General features: G+C 45.2%; 1 protein-coding gene across 3 annotated transcripts in view; it reads right to left on the reverse strand.

The window, feature by feature from the left end:
* Nucleotides 1-19,661, reverse strand: part of tdrd3 (tudor domain containing 3) — a 106,867-nt gene extending 87,206 nt beyond the window's left edge. For all 3 annotated transcript variants that reach the window (XR_011886598.1, XM_072263479.1, XM_072263480.1), the window contains exon 1: nucleotides 19,414-19,661. Coding sequence is in view for 2 of the 3 variants with exons in the window: in XM_072263479.1 (XP_072119580.1) it covers nucleotides 19,414-19,451 (38 nt within the window). In the remaining variant the exon portion in view is untranslated. The remainder of the gene's footprint in view (nucleotides 1-19,413) is intronic.
* Between the last annotated feature and the right edge of the window lie 276 nt (nucleotides 19,662-19,937).

Genomic DNA, 19,937 nt, shown 5'->3' on the forward strand with positions numbered 1-19,937 from the left:
CTTCTCACTACCATCACCAAGCACGAGATACAGGAGTGTTGGGTGCCATGCCCCTAAGTTCAGGAGCAGTTGTTACCTTGCAGTCTTCAGGCTCCAGGACAGCTTCACTCGCTTCAGTGCTAAACTGACTCCGCAGCCTGTGGACTCACTTTCATGGACTCTGCAGCTCATATTCTGCATAGTATTTGTTCACTTTCCTCCTCCCCCCCCCCCCACTATTTACACAATAATTTGTACTCTTTTGCACAGAGATGTTTGGCAGTCTTGTGATTACTTTTTTGCGAATTCTATTGTGTTCCTGTAAGAAGATGAATCTCAAGGTTGTATATGGTATACATGCTTTGAGAATAAATATGAACTTCAAACTTCAATTTTGAACTTTCGATATTTTCTCTCCTTGTTTCTTCAGAGTATAAAGAAAGATGTAAACACTGTCGGAGCAGTGCTACCAGGATAATCAAGGACACGGCCCACCCAGCCAACACACTTTTCGTCCCTCTTCCCTCCGGGAGAAGGCTCAGGAGCTTGAAGACTCATACATCCAGATTTGGGAACAGCTCCTTTCCAACTGCTGAATGGATCCTGACCCGGATCTGGGCCGTACCCTCCAAATATCCGGACCTGCCTCTCGGTTTTTTTGCAATACCTTACTTTCCATTTTTCTATTTTCTATTTATGATTTATAATTTAAATTTTTAATATTTACTAATTTTTACTATTTTTAATATTTAATATTTGTAATCCAGGGAGTGAGAAGCGCAGAATCAAATATCGCTGTGATGATTGTACATTCTACTATCAATTGTTTGGCGACAATAAAGTATAGAAAATACCACATTGGACCAGTTGAAGGGTCTCAACCTAGAATAACAACTTTCCTTGGAATTTTGCTGTCCGCAGATGCTGCCTGACCTGCTGTCTTCCTCCTACCACTATTTTGCCACGGTTTTCAGCATCTGCAGTTTCTGTGCCTCCAATACCAGATTGAATATTTGATGCTTAGCTTTATCCAATGCTCAGCAGGAAATCATTCCTGGGGTTTAACAGTATTAACTTTGTGATGTCATTCTCATATTTTAACAAAAGGTCACTGCTATATGATAACTACAACGTATTTAAGTTAATTGGCGACACACTGTCGTAGGCCAAACTAAATGTGGTGATGAATCAGCATATAGGAGAGAGGTTGAAAATCTGGCTGAGTCGAGTCATAACAACAACAACCTCTTACTCAATATCAGCAAGACCGAAGAACAGATTATTGGCTTCAGCCAAAGGAAGCCAGAGGTCCAAGAGCCAGTCCACCTCTGATCCTCCAATGAGAAGAGGGTCAGCAACTTTAAATTCCTCAGTGTTAATATTTTATAGAACCTGTCCTGGGCCCAGCATGCAAGTGCAATTACAAAGAAAGCATGAAGCACCTCTACTTCCTTCGAAGTTTGCAAAGATAACAGCATAACATCTAAAGCATTGACAAACTTCTAGAGATGTACAGTAGAGAGCATGTTAAGTAGCTGCATCACAGCCTGGTATGGTAACACCAATGCCCCTTTACAGAAAATCCTACAAGTAGTAGTGATATGGTCTAATCCACCACAGGTCCTACAAGTAGTAGTGATATGGTCTAATCCACCACAGGTAAAGCCCTCCCCACCATTGAGCATATCTACACAAAACATTACAGAAAAGCAGCATCCATCATCAGGAACTCCCACCAGCCAGGACGTGTTCTCTTCTTGCTGCTGCAATTAGTAAGGTGATAGATGAACCTCAGGACTCTCACCACCAGGTTCAGGAATAGTTATTACCCCTCGACCATCAGTCTTTTGAACCAAAAGGGATAACTTCACTTGCCCCATAATTGAAATGTTCCCAAAATCTATGGACTTTCAAGGACTCTTCATTCCATGTTCTCAATATTTATTGCTTATTTATTATTCTTTCTATTTGTATTTGCAGTTTGCTGCTTTTTGCAGACTGGCTGAATACTCAAGTTGATGTAGTCTTTCACTGAATCTATTATAGATTTATTGAGCATGTCTACAAGATGAATCTCAGGGTTATACATGTACTTTGATAATAAACTTACTTTGAACAAAACAAAGGAAAAAAACTAGTAAGATTACCATCAAGTTCAAACAAGGCAAGGTGACTTCTAGCCAGGTGGAACTTAAAAGTCATCCTCAGAAACACTCCAGACAAATAAAGCAAAATTTTATGCAAAGTAACGTATCACAAGATCCGTCAGAGAAGAACAGGTGGGAGTCCTCAACAATGACTCCAGACCTGATGATATGCCATGGTCTCAGGTTAAATACAGACAAGGAAAGCTTGTTCTGCTTACCAAGTTTCATGTTCACCGTCAAACATTTCAAGGCCTGTCATCATCTATCTCAACCTCTGACATCAGGCCAGGATAACTTCAAATGGCCAGCATAAAACATGCCTAAGAATGTAGTGCCAACTTGAAGCTGAACGCTTAATAGCAAAAAAGCAGCCTAAAACATCAGAACAGAGCTCTGTGCTGTCTCAATTATCCACCACCTTTAACAAACAAAATAGATAATAGAAAGGGAAGGCTCCATGAACATCAGTATCAGATTTATTCTCACTGAGATACCTTATGAAATTTAAGGTTCAAAGTAAATTATCAAAGTACACGTCACCATATACAACCCCAAGATATATATTTTCTTGTGGGTAAACACAGCAACTTGTTTAAAAAAAAACAGCAGAATGAAAGACTGGACCCAATAGTGTGAACAACCAATAAACAAGACAAAAATTACTGTTAGTAACAAAAATAATTAATAGTGCAAAAGGAGAACAGCGAGATAGGTTCATGGACCTTTCAGAAATCTGATGGCAGAGGAGAAGCTGTTCCTGAAACATCTTCGCTCTCCTGCATCTCCTCCCCAATGACAATCATGAGAAGAGGGTATGTCCCAATGAGAAGGGCCCTTAAACAAGGGATGTCGCCTTCTTTATGCACCACTTTTCGAAGATATCCTCCGTGATGGGAAGATTTATGTCCATGATGGAGGTCAAAGTCAATTGAATTGAATTGACTTTATTTCTTACATCCTTCACATACCAGTAAAAATCTTTACGTCTCCATCTAAATGTGCAATCACAGTAATTTATAATAAATAGAACAGCCAATGTAATATAGAGTAAACTCGAATCAGCGCAAGTTCATCAGTCTGATGGCCTAGTGGAAGAAGTTGTCCCGGAGCCTGTTGGTCCTGGGTTTTATGCTGTGGTACCACTTCTCGGTTGGTAGCAGCTGGAATCGATTGTGGTTGGGATGACTTGGGTCCCCAATGATCCTACGGGCCCTTTTAACAAACCTGTCCTTGTAAACGTCCTGAATCATGAGAAGTTCACAACTACAGATGCGCTGGGCTGTCCGCACCACTCTCTGCAGAGTCCTGTGATTAAGGGAGGTACAGTTCCCATACCAGGCAGTGATGCAGCCAGTCAGGATGCTCTCAATTAAGCCCCCGTAGAAAGTTCTGAGGATTTGGGGCCCGTACCAAACTTCCTCAACTGTCTGAGGTGAAAGAGGTGCTGTTGTGCCTTTTTCACCACACAGCTGGTGTATACAGACCACCTGAGGTCCTCGGTGATGTAAATGCTGAGGAACTTGAAGCAGTTTACCCTCTCAACTCCAGATCCATTGATGTCAATAGGGGTTAGCCTGTCTCCATTCCTCCTGTAATCCACAACCAGCTCCTTTGTTTTTGCGACACTGAGGGAGTGGTTGTTTTTTTGACACCACTGTGTCAGAGAGAGGACTTCTTCCCTGTAGGCCACCTCGTTATTGTTTGAGATAAGGCCAATCAATGTAGTGTCATTGGCAAATTTAAGGAGCAGATTGGAGCTGTGGGTGGCAATACATTCATGGGTGTACAGGAAGTAAAGGAGGGGACAGTACGCAGCCCTGGGGGGCTCCTGTCAGGTACAAATATGTCCCCATGCACCACTGAGATTCATTTTCTTGCAAGGATTTACAGAAAAATAAATACTATAGAATGAAAATTGCCATGTAAATAAACAAAAACAACCATAGGTATAACAAACTGATAACCAGTCAGAGTACTTGAAAGTGAGTCCAGATGTTGTGGAATCAGTTCAGTGTTGAGGTGAATGAAGTTAACCATGCCAGTTCAGCAGCCTGATAGTTACAGAGTAATAACAGCCCCTAAAACTGAAGGTGTGGGACCCAAAACTCCCGTACCTCTTCCCTGATAGAAGTACCAAGAAGAGAGCAAGGTTCGGATGGCGAGGTTCCTTGATGACGGATTCTATTTTCATGCAGCAACATTCTTTTTAAATGTGCTTAACGGTGGGGAGAGCTTTGCTTGTGATGCACTGGGCTGTATCCACCACCTTACACAGTTTTTTCCTGTTCCTGGGCATTGGTATTTCCATACCAGGTCATGATGCAAACAGTTAGGATATTCTCCACTGTTTAGATGACATGCTGAATCTATACAAACTTCAATGTAAGTAGAGGTCTGTTGCGCCTTTGTGATGGCAGTTACGTACAGGTCCCACAACAGAACCTCTGATATGATAGCACCAAAGATTTAAAATGACTCTCTCCACTTCCAATCCCCAGAATAGGACAGGTTCAGAGGTAGCTGAGTATACAACCCTCTGCAGTCTCTTTCAATCCTGTGCATTTGTACTTCCATACCAGGTGGTGTTGCAACCAATCAGAACGCTCCCCACCATACATCTGTAGAAATTTACTAGTTTTTGGTAACATAAATCTCTTCAAGGCTGAAAGGCTGTTTTTATGGCTAGAAGTCCATCACCTGTGGTATTCCACAGTGAGCAGTGCTAGAACCCATTTTGAGTTTTATATAAATTTGGATGAAAATGTACGTAGCAGGATTAGCAAATTTGCGGATGACGTCAAGATTGATGGAATTGTGGATAGTGTAAAGCAGCAGTCCCCAACCACCGGGCCGCAGACCAGTGTACCGGGCTGCGAGGAAACAATACGAGTCAGCTGCACCTTTCCTCATTCCCTGTCACGCACTGTTGAACTTGAACACAGGGTTGCCAACTGTCCCGTATTTGCCAGGACATCCCGTAGATTGGGCTAAATTGGTTTGCCCCAGATGGAACCGCCCTTGTCCCGTATTTCCCCGCTAAGGTAGAGCGTTCCTATGAAACCTTTCGTGCCAAAATGGCGTAAAACGAAGAAGCAATTACTATTAATTTATATGGGGAAAATGTTTGAGCGTTCCCAGATCCAAAAAATCACCAACCAAATCATACCAAATAACACATAAAACCAAAAATAACTCTAACATATAGTAAAAGCGGGAATGATATGATAAATACACAGCCTATATAAAGTAGAAATAATGTATGTACAGTATAGTCGGGAAGATTAAGCCAAAACCAATTTGTGGAAAAAAATCAGCACGTACGCACATGTGCACATCACATATGTGCATATCACGTATGCGCACGCAGGTGCTCGTGCAAGGCTTCATGGTCATGGTCGTCTTTCCTGGGGTAAACACAAGTGTCCCGGGATTTGACTGCTAATCTTGGCCCTTATTTGGGAGAGAGAAAGTTAGCAGCCCTAACTGTAAAAGATATGTTGAGGTGAGTTTAACCCTACTTGAACTTGAACACCAACCCCCCCCCCCCCAACACCGTTGGCCGGTCCGCAAGAATATTGTCAATATTAAAGTGGTCCGCGGTGCAAAAAAGGTTGGGGACCCCTGGTGTAGAGGACTATGAAAGGATAAAGATCAGTTAAAAATATGGGCAGAGAAGTGGCAGCTGGAGTTTAATTTGGGCAAGTCAAAGGTGCTGCACTTTGGGAGGTAATGGTAGACGCCGCAATACATTGAAGTACAGAGAGATATTGAGGTCCAGGTGCACACTTCACTGAAAGTAGCTGTGCTATTTGATCTGATGGTGAAGAAATGTGTAGAATGTTTGCTTTCATTGAAGGGGTTTGTGGAAGAAGTAAAGAAATTATGCGACAGCTATATAAAGCTTTAATCAGACCGCCTGCTGACAATGTGAAGGATGTGGAGACTGGAGTGGATGCAGAAGAGATTTACCAGCATGCTGCCTGGATATGATCTACTAGGACAGGTTGGACAAACATGGTTGTTCTTACAGCATGGAAGCCAAGAGAAGAACTGATGTTTTTTTAAATTATGAGAGGCATAGATAGAATCATTTCCATAGCAGAAGTGTCAAAAATCAAAGAACTGCTTTGAAAGGGGGTGGGAGTGAAAAGAGTTAAAGATGACATAAGGGGCAGGTTTTAAAGCAAAGATTGGTAGGTGCCCATAATAGGTTAAAAGGGGTATCGGAATGTTTGGTGGTATTAAGAGACTTTTAGATACCCACATGAAAATGAAGAAAACAGAAGACCTTATTCAACAGTACTATATCAGGCCACACAATAGATCTTATTCAAAAGTTTAAAGTACGTAGATTTGGGAAGAATAAATTCAGAATCAGTTATAGACACACAGTGAGAATAGACAGGTCTTTCTCAGGTTGCCAGAGTATTTCTAGGGGCACAGCTATAATTTGATCCAACTATTCATAATCTATATTAATGATCAAAAACAAACAACATTCTCTTTACCTGCTCCCCCACTCCCCACAGGAATTGATCCCCCTGTGATTTCCTTGTCTATTCATCCTTCCCCACTAATCACCTCCTGGCACCTATCCCTGCAAGAAGTGCTACAACTGCCCATTCACCTCCTCCCTCACCTCCATTCAGAGCCCCAGAAGTCCTTGAGGCAAAACTTCATCTGCAAATTTGTAGGGGTTGTCCTCTTAATCTGGTGCTGCTAATGCAGCCTCCTTTACATTGATGAGACTGGACATTGAAGAGAGGGGCAGTATGAGTGTGAGGGCAGTTTGCTGTTCTCGGTGTCGGATGTGGGAGCCCTGGAGTCTCCAAGCCTCCCGGACGTCTACATCTGCGCCAAGTGCATCGAAGGGGAGGTGGGGTGGCGTTGCTGGTTAAAGAAGAGATTAACGCAATAGAAAGGAAGGACATAAGCCAGGAAGATGTGGAATCGATATGGGTAGAGCTGCGTAACACTAAGGGGCAGAAGACGCTGGTGGGAGTTGTGTATAGGCCACCTAACAATAGTAGTGAGGTCGGAGATGGTATTAAACAGGAAATTAGAAATGTGTGCAATAAAGGAACAGCAGTTATAATGGGTGACTTCAATCTACATGTAGATTGGGTGAACCAAATTGGTAAAGGTGCTGAGGAAGGGGATTTCTTGGAATGTATGCGGGATGGTTTTTTGAACCAACATGTCCAGGAACCAACTAGAGAGCAGGCTATTCTGGACTGGGTTTTGAGCAATGAGGAAGGGTTAATTAGCGATCTTGTCGTGAGAGGTCCCTTGGGTAAGAGTGACCATAATATGGTGGAATTCTTCATTAAGATGGAGAGTGACATAGTTAATTCAGAAACAAAGGTTCTGAACTTAAAGAGGGGTAACTTTGAAGGTATGAGACGTGAATTAGCTAAGATAGACTGGCAAATGACACTTAAAGGATTGACGGTGGATATGCAATGGCAAGCATTTAAAGGTTGCATGGATGAACTACAACAATTGTTCATACCAGTTTGGCAAAAGAATAAATCAAGGAAGGTAGTGCACCCGTGGCTGACAAGAGAAATTAGGGATAGTATCAATTCCAAAGAAGAAGCATACAAATTAGCCAGAGAAAGTGGATCACCTGAGGACTGGGAGAAATTCAGAGTTCAGCAGAGGAGGACAAAGGGCTTAATTAGGAAGGGGAAAAAAGGTTATGAGAGAAAACTGGCAGGAAACATAAAAACGGACTGTAAAAGCTTTTATAGATATGTGAAAAGGAAAAGACTGGTAAAGACAAATGTAGGTCCCCTGCAGACAGAAACAGGTGAATTGATTATGGGGAGCAAGGACATGGCAGACCAATTGAAGAATTACTTTGGTTCTGTCTTCACTAAGGAGGACATAAATAATCTTCCAGAAATAGTAGGGGACAGAGGGCCCAGTGAGATGCAGGAACTGAGCGAAATACATGTTAGTAGGGAAGTGGTGTTAGGTAAATTGAAGGGATTGAAGGCAGATAAATCCCCAGGGCCAGATGGTCTGCATCCCAGGGTGCTTAAGGAAGTAGCCCAAGAAATAGTGGATGTATTAGTGATAATTTTTCAAAACTCGTTAGATTCTGGACTAGTTCCTGAGGACTGGAGGGTGGCTAATGGAACTCCACTTTTTAAAAAAGGAGGGAGAGAGAAACCGAGGAATTATAGACCGGTTAGCCTAACGTCGGTGGTGGGGAAACTGCTGGAGTCAGTTATCAAGGATGTGATAACAGCACATTTGGAAAGCGGTGAAATGATCGGACAAAGTCAGCATGGATTTGTGAAAGGAAAATCATGTCTGACGAATCTCATAGAATTTTTTGAGGATGTAACTAGTAGAGTGGATAGGGGAGAACCAGTGGATGTGGTATATTTGGATTTTCAAAAGGCTTTTGACAAGGTCCCACACAGGAGATTAGTGTGCAAACTTAAAGCACACGGTATTGCGGGTAAGGTATTGGTGTGGGTGGAGAGTTGGTTAGCAGACAGGAAGCAAGGAGTGGGAATAAACGGGACCTTTTCAGAATGGCAGGTGGTGACTAGTGGGGTACCGCAAGGCTCAGTGCTGGGACCTCAGTTGTTTACAATATATATTAATGACTTGGATGAGGGAATTAAATGCTGCATCTCCAAGTTTGCGGATGACACGAAGCTGGGTGGCAGTGTTAGCTGTGAGGAGGATGCTAAGAGGATGCAGGGTGACTTGGATAGGTTGGGTGAGTGGGCAAATTCATGGCAGATGCAATTTAATGTGGATAAATGTGAAGTTATCCACTTTGGTGGCAAAAATAGGAAAACAGATTATTATCTGAAAGGTGGCTGATTAGGAAAAGGGGAGGTGCAACGAGACCTGGGTGTCATTATACACCAGTCATTGAAAGTGGGCATGCAGGTACAGCAGGCGGTGAAAAAGGCGAATGGTATGCTGGCATTTATAGCGAGAGGATTCGAGTACAGGAGCAGGGAGGTACTACTGCAGTTGCACAAGGCCTTGGTGAGACCACACCTGGAGTATTGTGTGCAGTTTTGGTCCCCTAATCTGAGGAAAGACATCCTTGCCATAGAGGGAGTACAAAGAAGGTTCACCAGATTGATTCCTGGGATGGCAGGACTTTCATATGAAGGAAGACTAGATGAACTGGGCTTGTACTCGTTGGAATTTAGAAGATTGAGGGGGGATCTGATTGAAACGTATAAGATCCTAAAGGGATTGGACAGGCTAGATGCAGGAAGATTGTTCCCGATGTTGGGGAAGTCCAGAACGAGGGGCCACAGTTTGAGGATAGAGGGGAAGCCTTTTAGGACCGAGATTAGGAAAAACTTCTTCACACAGAGAGTGGTGAAGCTGTGGAATTCTCTGCCACAGGAAACCGTTGAGGCCAGTTCATTGGCTATATTTAAGAGGGAGTTAGATATGGCCCTTGTGGCTACGGGGGTCAGGGGGTATGGAGGGAAGGCTGGGGCGGGGTTCTGAGTTGGATGATCAGCCATGATCATAATAAATGGCGGTGCAGGCTCGAAGAGCCAAATGGCCTACTCCTGCACCTATTTTCTATGTATGTTTCTATGTATGTTTCTATGAGATGCAGCTCCTAAGGGACTGCGTTACGGAACTGGAGCTGCAGCTCGATGACCTTCGTCTGGTCAGGGAGAGTGAGGAGGTGATAGAGAGGAGTTGCAGGCAGGTGGTCACGCCGGGGCCACGGGAGGCAGACAAGTGGGTCACGGTTAGGAGGGGGAAGGGGAAAAGTCAGGTAATAGGGAGTACCCCGGTGGCTGTGCCCCTTAACAATAGGTACTCCTGTTTGAGTACTGTTGGGGGGGACAGCTTACCCGGGGGAAGCGACAGTGGCCGTGCCTCCGGCACAGAGTCTGGCCCTGTAGCTCAGAAGGGTAGGGCAAGGAAGAGGAGGGCAGTTGTGATAGGGGACTTGATAGTAAGGGGGTCAGATAGGCAATTCTGTGGACGCAGTCCAGAGTCCCGGATGGTAGTCTGCCTCCCTGATGCCAGGGTCCGGGATATTTCTGATCGTGTCCAAGATATCCTGAAGTGGGAGGATGAGGAGCCAGAGGTCGTGGTACATATAGGTACCAATGACATAGGTCGGAAAAGGGATTAGGTCCTGAAAGGAGAATATAGGGAGCTAGGAAGGGAGTTGAGAAAAAGGACAGCAAAGGTAGTAATCTCGGGATTACTGCCTGTGCCACGCGACAGTGAGAGTAGGAATGCGATGAGGTGGAGGATAAATGCGTGGCTGAGGGATTGGAGCAGGGGGCAGGGATTCAAGTTTTTGGATCATTGGGACCTCTTTTGGCGCAGGCGTGACCTGTACAAAAAGGACAGGTTACACTTGAACCCTAGGGGGACCAATATCCTGGCAGGGAGATTAGCGAGGGCTACTGAGGTACTTTAAACTAGAATGGTTGGGGGGGGGGGGTGGGAATCAAATTAAAGAGGCAAGGCGTGAGGAGGTTAGTTCACAACAGGGGGATGGGAACCAGTGCAGAGAGACAGCGGGGTGTAAAGTGAGGGTAGAAGCAAAAAGTACCAAGGAGAAGAGTAAAAGTGGCAGGCCGACAAATCCAGGGCAAGCATTAAAAAGGGCCACTTTTCAACATAATTGTATAAGGGCTAAGAGAGTTGTAAATGAGCGCCTGAAGGCTTTGTGTGTCAATGCAAGGAGCATTCGTAATAAGGTGGATGAATTGAAAGTTCAGATTGTTATTAATGATTATGATATAGTTGGGATCACAGAGACATGGCTCCAGGGTGACCAGGGATGGGAGCTCAACGTTCAGGGATATTCAATATTCAGGAGCGATAGACATGAAGGGAGGGGAGGTGGGGTGGCGTTTCTGGTTAAAGAAGAGACTAACGCAATAGAAAGGAAGGACATAAGCCGGGAAGATGTGGAATCGATATGGGTAGAGCTGCGTAACACTAAGGGGCAGAAGACGCTGGTGGGAGTTGTGTACAGGCCACCTAACAGTAGTAGTGAGGTCGGAGATGGTATTAAACAGGAAATTAGAAATGTGTGCAATAAAGGAACAGCAGTTATAATGGGTGACTTCAATCTACATGTAGATTGGGTGAACCAAATTGGTAAAGGTGCTGAGGAAGAGGATTTCTTGGAATGTATGCGGGATGGTTTTTTGAACCAACATGTCCAGGAACCAACTAGAGAGCAGGCTATTCTGGACTGGGTTTTGAGCAATGAGGAAGGGTTAATTAGCAATCTTGTCGTGAGAGGCCCTTTGGGTAAGAGTGACCATAATATGGTGGAATTCTTCATTAAGATGGAGAGTGACATAGTTACTTCAGAAACAAAGGTTCTGAACTTAAAAAAGGGTAACTTTGAAGGTATGAGACGTGAATTAGCTAAGATAGACTGGCAAATGACACTTAAAGGATTGACGGTGGATATGCAATGGCAAGCATTTAAAGGTTGCATGGATGAACTACAACAATTGTTCATCCCAGTTTGGCAAAAGAATAAATCAAGGAAGGTAGTGCACCCGTGGCTGACAAGAGAAATTAGGGATAGTATCAATTCCAAAGAAGCAGCATACAAATTAGCCAGAGAAAGTGGATCACCTGAGGATTGGGAGAAATTCAGAGTTCAGCAGAGGAGGACAAAGGGCTTAATTAGGAAGGGGAAAAAAGATTATGAGAGTAAACTGGCAGGGAACATAAAAACTGACTGTAAAAGCTTTTATAGGTATGTAAAAAGAAGACTGGTAAAGACAAATGTAGGTCCCCTACAGACAGAAACAGGTGAATTGATTATGGGGAGCAAGGACATGGCAGACCAATTGAATAATTACTTTGGTTCTGTCTTCACTAAGCAGGACATAAATAATCTTCCAGAAATAGCAGAGGACAGAGGGTCCAGTGAGATGGAGGAACTGAGCGAAATACTTGTTAGTAGGGAAGTGGTGTTAGGTAAATTGAAGGGATTGAAGGCAGATAAATCCCCAGGGCCAGATGGTCTGCATCCTAGAGTGCTTAAGGAAGTAGCCCAAGAAATAGTGGATGCATTAGTGATAATTTTTCAAAACTCGTTAGATTCTGGACTAGTTCCTGAGGATTGGAGGGTGGCTAATGGAACCCCACTTTTTAAAAAAGGAGGGAGAGAGAAACCGGGGAATTATAGACCGGTTAGCCTAACGTCGGTGGTGGGGAAACTGCTGGAGTCAGTTATCAAAGATGTGATAACAGCACATTTGGAAAGCGGTGAAATCATCGGACAAAGTCAGCATGGATTTGTGAAGGGAAAATCATGTCTGACGAATCTCATTGAATTTTTTGAGGATGTAATTAGTAGAGTGGATAGGGGAGAACCAGTGGATGTGGTATATTTGGATTTTCAAAAGGCTTTTGACAAGGTCCCACACAGGAGATTAGTGTGCAAACTTAAAGCACATGGTATTGGGGGTAAGGTATTGATGTGGATGGAGAATTGGTTAGCAGACAGGAAGCAAAGAGTGGGAATAAACGGGACCTTTTCAGAATGGCAGGTGGTGACTAGTCGGGTACCGCAAGGCTCAGTGCTGGGACCCCAGTTGTTTACAATATATATTAATGACTTGGATGAGGGAATTAAATGCATCTCCAAGTTTGCAGATGACACGAAGCTGGGTGGCAGTGTTAGCTGTGAGGAGGATGCTAAGAGGATGCAGAGTGACTTGGATAGGTTGGGTGAGTGGGCAAATTCATGGCAGATGCAATTTAATGTGGATAAATGTGAAGTTATCCACTTTGATAGCAAAAATAGGAAAACCATTATCTGAATGGTGGCCAATTAGGAAAAGGGGAGGTGCAACGAGACCTGGGTGTCATTATACACCAGTCATTGAAAGTGGGCATGCAGGTACAGCAGGCGGTGAAAAAGGCGAATGGTATGCTGGCATTTATAGCGAGAGGATTTGAGTACAGGAGCAGGGAGGTACTACTGCAGTTGAACAAGGCCTTGGTGAGACCACACCTGGAGTATTGTGTGCAGTTTTGGTCCCCTAATCTGAGGAAAGACATCCTTGCCATAGAGGCAGTACAAAGAAGGTTCACCAGATTGATTCCTGGGATGGCAGGACTTTCATATGAAGAAAGACTGGATGAACTGGGCTTGTACTCGTTGGAATTTAGAAGATTGAGGGGGGATCTGATTGTAACGTATAAAATCCTAAAGGGATTGGACAGGCTAGATGCAGGAAGATTGCTCCCGATATTGAGGAAGTCCAGAACGAGGGGTCACAGTTTGAGGATAAAGGGGAAGCCTTTTAGGACCGAGATTAGGAAAAACTTCTTCACTCAGAGAGTGGTGAATCTGTGGAATTCTCTGCCACAGGAAGCAGTTGAGGCCAGTACATTAGCTATATTTAAGAGGGAGTTAGATATGGCCCTTGTGGCTACGGGGATCAGGGGGTATGGAGGGAAGGCTGGGGCGGGGTTCTGAGTTGGATGATCAGCCATGATCATAATAAATGGCGGTGCAGGCTCGAAGGGCCGAATGGCCTACTCCTGCACCTATTTTCTATGTTTCTATGACATAGATTGGAGGAATCGCGTTGACAAGCACCTTTTTTCTTCCACAAAAATTGGAATTTCCCAGTGGCCAACCATTTTAATTCCAATCCCATTCTCATTCTGACATGTCAGTTCATGGCCTCCTCTTCTGCCACAATGAGGCCACTCTCAGATTGGAAGAGCAACATCTCAAATTCTATCTCAGTAGCCTCCAACATGTTGGTATGAACATCGATTTCTCCAACTTCCAGTAACTTTTCCCCTCTCCACGGCTTCTATACCACACTATAGCCTCTTACCTCTTCTCCTCACTTGCCAATAACCCCCTGGTGCCCACCGTGCTTCCCTTTCTCCCATGGTCTATTTGCCTCTCCTGTCAGATTCCTCGCTCTTCAGCCATCTACCACCTATCACATTCCAGCTTCTTACTTCATCTCCCTCCCCACCCATTTCACTTCACCTGTCAGCTTCTAGCTTATACTCTTCCTCCCTCCTCCACCAACTTCTTATTCCAGCTTCTTCCCGAATCACTGATGAAGAGTCTCGGCCTGAAACATCAATTGCTTATTCATTTCCACAGATGCTGCCTGACCGGCTGAGTTCCTCCAGCATTTTGTGTTTGCTGCTCTGGGTTTCCAGCATCTGCACAATCTCTTGTTTACGATATTCCATACACCAATGTCTTGTACAACTAAAGCATCTCAACTTCTGTACTCAGTGCCCTGACTGAAGGCCAGACCAGTATATCAAGATCTATCTTTACCACGCTGTCTATCAGCATTGTCACTTTGAGAGAGTTTCGTGTGTACTTTTTGGTCTGTGTTCTACAACACTCATCAGGGGCCGACCATTATCTGTGAAAGTTGAGACTCGCCTTCCCAAAATGCCCTATCTCAAGCTTAACCAAATTAAATTCCATTTGCTATTCCTCAGCTGAAAATCAGAATCAGGTTTATTATCACCAGCATGTGTTGTGAAATTTGTTAACTTAGCAGCAGCAGTTCAATGCAATACACACTATAGAAGAAAAAAACAAAATAAAACAACAAATTATAGCATACATATATCAAATAGATTAAAAATTGTGCAAAAACCAGAAATACTGTATATTGAAAAATAGGGAAGTAGTGTCCAAGGGTTCAATGTCCATTTAGGAATCGGATGGCAGATGGGAAAGAGCTGTTCCCGAATTGCTCAGTGTGTGCCTTCAAGTTTCTGTCCCTCCAACTTGATGGTAACAGTGAGAAAACGGCATGCTCTGGGTGCTGGAGGTCCTTGATAATGGACGCCGCCTTCCTGAGACAACGCGCTCTTGAAGGTGTCCTGGGTACTCTGTAGCAACACACATAAAAGTTGCTGGTGAATGCAGCAGGCCAAGCAGCATCTCTAGGAAGAGGTACAGTCGACGTTTCCGGCCGAGACCCTTCGTCATAACTAACTAAAAGAAGAGCTGGTAAGAGATTTAAAAGTGGAAGGGGGAGGGGGAGATCCAAAATGATAGAAGAGAGGAGGGGGAAGAGGTGGAGCCAAGAGCTGGACAGTTGATTGGGAAAAGGGATATGAGAGGATCATGGGACGGGAGGCCTAAGGAGAAAGCACGTGGGCGGGGGGGGGAGCCCAGAGGATGGGCAATAACGGATGGGGTACAAGGGGGAGTTGGGGCATTAACAAAAGTTAGAGAAGTCAATGTTCATGCCATCAGGTTGGAGGCTACCCAGACAAAATATAAGGTGTTGTTCCTCCAACCTGAGTGCGGCTTCATCTTTACAGTAGAGGAGGCCGTGGATAGACATATCAGAATGGGAATGGAAGGTGGAATTAAAATGTGTGGCCAATGGGAGATCCTGCTTTCTCTGGCGGACAGAGCGTAGGTGTTCAGCGAAACGGTCTCCCAGTGTGCGTCGGGTCTTGCCAATATATAGAAGGCCACATAGGGTGCACCAGACACAGTATATCACCCCAGCCGACTCACAGGTGAAGTGTCACCTCACCTGGAAGGACTGTCTGGGGCCTTGAATGGTAGTGAGGGAGGAAGTGTAAGGTCAGGTGTAGCACTTGTTTCCGTGTGGGTCCCAGCTATGCCTGTCTTTTTGTTGGCTTTGTGGAACAATCCATGTTCCAATCCTATTCTGGTATCTGTCCCCCACTTTTCCTTTGCTACATTGACGACTGCATTGGCGCTGCTTCCTGCACGCATGCTAAGCTCGTTGATTTCATTAACTTTGCCTCCAACTTTCACCTTGCCCTCAAGTTTACCTGGTCCAGTTCCGACACCTCCCTCCCCTTTCTAGATCTTCCTGTCTCTATCTCTGGAGACAGCTTATCTACTGATGTCTACTATAAGCCTACTGACTCTCACAGTTATCTGGACTATTCCTCTTCTCACCCTGTCTCTTACAAAGATGCCATCCCCTTCTCGCAATTCCTCCGTCTCCACCGCATCTGCTCTCAGGATGAGGCTTTTCATTCCAGGACGAAGGAGATGTCCTCCTTTTTGAAAGAAAAGGGCTTCCCTTCCTCCACCATCAACTCTGCTCTCAAACGCATCTCTCCCATTTCACACACATCTGCTCTCACCCCATCCTCCCACCACCCCACTAGGAATAGGGTTCCCCTTGTCCTCACCTACCACCCCACCAGCATCTGGGTCCAACATATAATTCTCCGTAACTTCCGCCACCTCCAACGGGATCCCACCACAAAGCACATCTTTCCCTCCCCCCTCTCTCTGCTCTCTGCAGGGATCGCTCTCTACGCGACTCCCTTGTCCATTTGTGTCCCCCCATCCCTCCCTACCGATCTCTCTCCTGGCACTTATCCTTGTAAGCGGAACAAGTGCTGCACATGCTCTTACACTTCCTCCCTTACAACCATTCGGGGCCCCAGACAGTCCTTCCAAGTGAGGCGACACTTCACCTATGAGTCAGCTGGAGTGATATACTGTGTCCGGTGCTCCCGATGTGGCCTTCTATATATTGGCGAGACCCAACGCAGACTGGGAGATCGTTTTGCTGAACACCTACGCTCTGTCCACCAGAGAAAGCAGGATCTCCCAGTGGCCACACATTTTAATTCCACGTCCCATTCCCATTCACGGCCTCCCCTACCGTAAAGATGAAGCCACACTCAGGTTGGAGGAACAACACCTTATATTCCGTCTGGGTAGCCTCCAACCTGATGGCATGAACACTGACTTCTCTAACTTCCGTTACTGCCTCACCTCCCCCTCATACCCTATCCGTTGTTGCCCATCCGCTGGGCTTCCCCCTCCCCCTTTTCCTTCTCCCTGGGCCTCCTGTCCCATGATCCTCTCATATCCCTTTTGCCAATCAACTGTCCAGTTCTTGGCTCCATCCCTCCCCCTCCTGTCTTCTCCTATCATTTTGGACTCCCCCTCCCCCTCTCAAATCTCTTACTAGCTCTTCTTTCAGTTAGTCCTGATGAAGGGTCTCGGCCCGAAACGTCGACTGTACCTCTTCCTGTTGTTTTTGCCTGGCCTGCTGCGCTCACCAGCAACTTTTATGTGTGTTGCCTGAAATTCCAGCATCTGCAGATTTCCTTGTGTCTGGGTACTTTGTAGGTTTGTACCCAAGATGGAGCCGACTAAACTTACAACCCTCTACCCCGCCCCCATACCAGACAGTGATGCAGCCTGTCAGAATGCTCTCCATGATACATCTATAGAAGTTTTTGAGTGTATTTGTTGACATACCAAATCTCTTCAAACTAATGAAGTTTCGCTGCTGGCTTGCCTTCTTTATAATGGCATCCATATGTTGGGACCAGGTTAGATCCTCAGATCTTGGTATCTAGGAACTTGAAACTGCTCACTCTCTCCACTTCTGATCCCTCTATGAGGATTGGTATGTTTTCCTTCATCTTACCCTTCCTCAAGTCCACAATCAGCTCTTCTGTCTTACTGACGTTGAGTGCCAGGTTGTTGCTGTGACACCACTCCACTGGTTGGCATATTTCGCTCCTGTACACCCTCTTGTCACCATTTGAGATTCTACCAACAATGGTTGAATCATCAGAAAATTTATAGATTGTATTTGAGCTATGCCTAGCCATACAGGGTTTATAGAGAGTAGAGCAGTGGGCTAAGCACACACCTGAGGTGCACCAGTGTTGGTCGTCAGCCAGGAGGCGATGTTATCAGCAATTTGCACCACTTCCAGTTAGGAAGTTAAGGATCCAGTTGCAGAAGAAGGTACAGAGGCCCAGGTTCTGCAAATTCTCAATCAGGATTGTGGGAATGATGGTATTAAATGCTGAGCTATAGTCGATGAACATCACCCTAACATAGGTGTTTGTGTTGTCCAGGTGGTCCAAAGCCGTGTGATCAGCCATTGAGATTGCATCTGCTGTTGACATATTGCGGCAATAAGCAAATTGCAATGGGTCCACGTCCTTGCTGAGGCAGGACCTGATAACCATCTTCACCACCTACTTTAGAATTATCTGCAAACTTAGCAAGGTCTTGTACATTCTAATCCAAATTATTGATATAAATGATAAATAGCAAAGGGCCTCAGTCCACAAAACAAACTTCCACCATCAACTTTTGTTTCCGAGCAGCAAGTCAATTTGGTATACAATCAGAGAGCTCTCCCTGGAACCCATTTGACCTAACTTTCCATGACTGGCTACCACACAAAACTGAATCAAAGACCTTACTATAGTCCATTGAGATGGTATCTACTGCCCCAGCCTCACCTACCCTTTTGGTTATTTCTTCAAAAGTCAGATCTTGTCCTTTTCCACCACTTGGGGACCCTAAATATTCCTCCATAATTTAAGAATCAAAGGTAGATTGAACAACCAATCTGCAAAAACCTCTTCAGATCACAAGGTGAAACACAAGCTTCCTGTTGCTTATCACTTTAATCTTCCATTCTAACCAACATGTGGGGCTTCCTACATTTTCAACCGAGCCACGATAAGTGCAAGGGAGTATACCTCATTTTCCAACCAGATCCATTTCTACCTTCAGGGCAATATTGAATTCAACTTTTTTAATCAGCAGGACTTTTCTGTGTGCAGTTCACTTGCTGGAATACATCCCGAACATTTTTTTCCCTCCACAAATGCTGCCTGACTTGTTAAGTATTTCCAACAGACTCTTCTCTCCACTAACACCCCCCCGCCCGCCGTCCTATTTTAAGATCGGTGACAATATAGTCAAACAGCAAAACAACTTGGTCTTCACTTGTTTGAGGAAGGAATTCTGACTAGGACCAAAACAAGGTGCTTTTAAAGGAATAAAGAACACAAACGATACATAAAAACGATTAGTTAAGCAAATATTTGCTGGGAAAGCAAGTAATAAACCGACTGCTGACGGGGGGGGGGGAGAGAAGAGAGGAGCAAAGGTGGAGGAAGAATTGTACAGATCAGGACATCAGCAAAAACCTTCACTTACCACTGCTACATGAATAACTAAAACAAGCTCGGTTTAACATTACACATCCTCACCAAAACAGCTGCCAGTGGAATATAAACTCACCACCATCTACATGTGTCATGGGAGAGGATCTGTCACTGAGCCAAACTAGCATAGACTTCACAAACACTACAGGAGCAAAGGTCCGCATTCACGCAAACAAACTCTGGCCAAGATTGTTGTATAAACGGAACCAGCAACGCATCTGCAGAATGCACCTGCAGCCAATGGAAGTAACAGGGCTACTGGACGCCATAAGTAGAAGCACGGCGCCGCTCGCCTCCACACAGCACTCACCAGCCTTCCCGGGCCAGAGCCGGGCCCACGTCCGCCATCTTTACCAGGCCACCTCTTGCATGAACGTCGCAACACCGGTGCACGGAACGTCAGCAGGCTGCCAGTCACAACAGTGCACCGAGACACGACGCGCGAAACTCATATTAGAAGGTGGAGAACAGTCGGCTGACCCCACAGGCCTCAGCCCTCCGACCACGTCCCCCCCAAACTTCCCGCAGCCACGTCACTGCGCACAAAACGGCGCCTCACGTCATGGACACGATCATGATTGACAGTGCGATTACCCAATTGACACAGGAGATTCGCACACGCTCAAGGCCTTTCATAATTACCAGCAGCCCGCGTACAGAGGACGGGCACTGGAGCAAAGGATAGTTCGTGACCGCTGTTGGGAGTTTTCTCTCAGGCAGGAAGGGGAGGGGGTAGGGACGGCAGGAAGTGACGGAGTAGCGAACGCGAGGTGGGACAGGGTGATAGGAATGTGTGGAGGAAGGAGAGTGGCAGGTGTTTGGGGAACAGAAGTG

Source organism: Mobula birostris, chromosome 7 (genome assembly GCF_030028105.1).
Source record: "Mobula birostris isolate sMobBir1 chromosome 7, sMobBir1.hap1, whole genome shotgun sequence".
Classification (NCBI taxonomy): Eukaryota; Metazoa; Chordata; class Chondrichthyes; order Myliobatiformes; family Myliobatidae; genus Mobula; species Mobula birostris.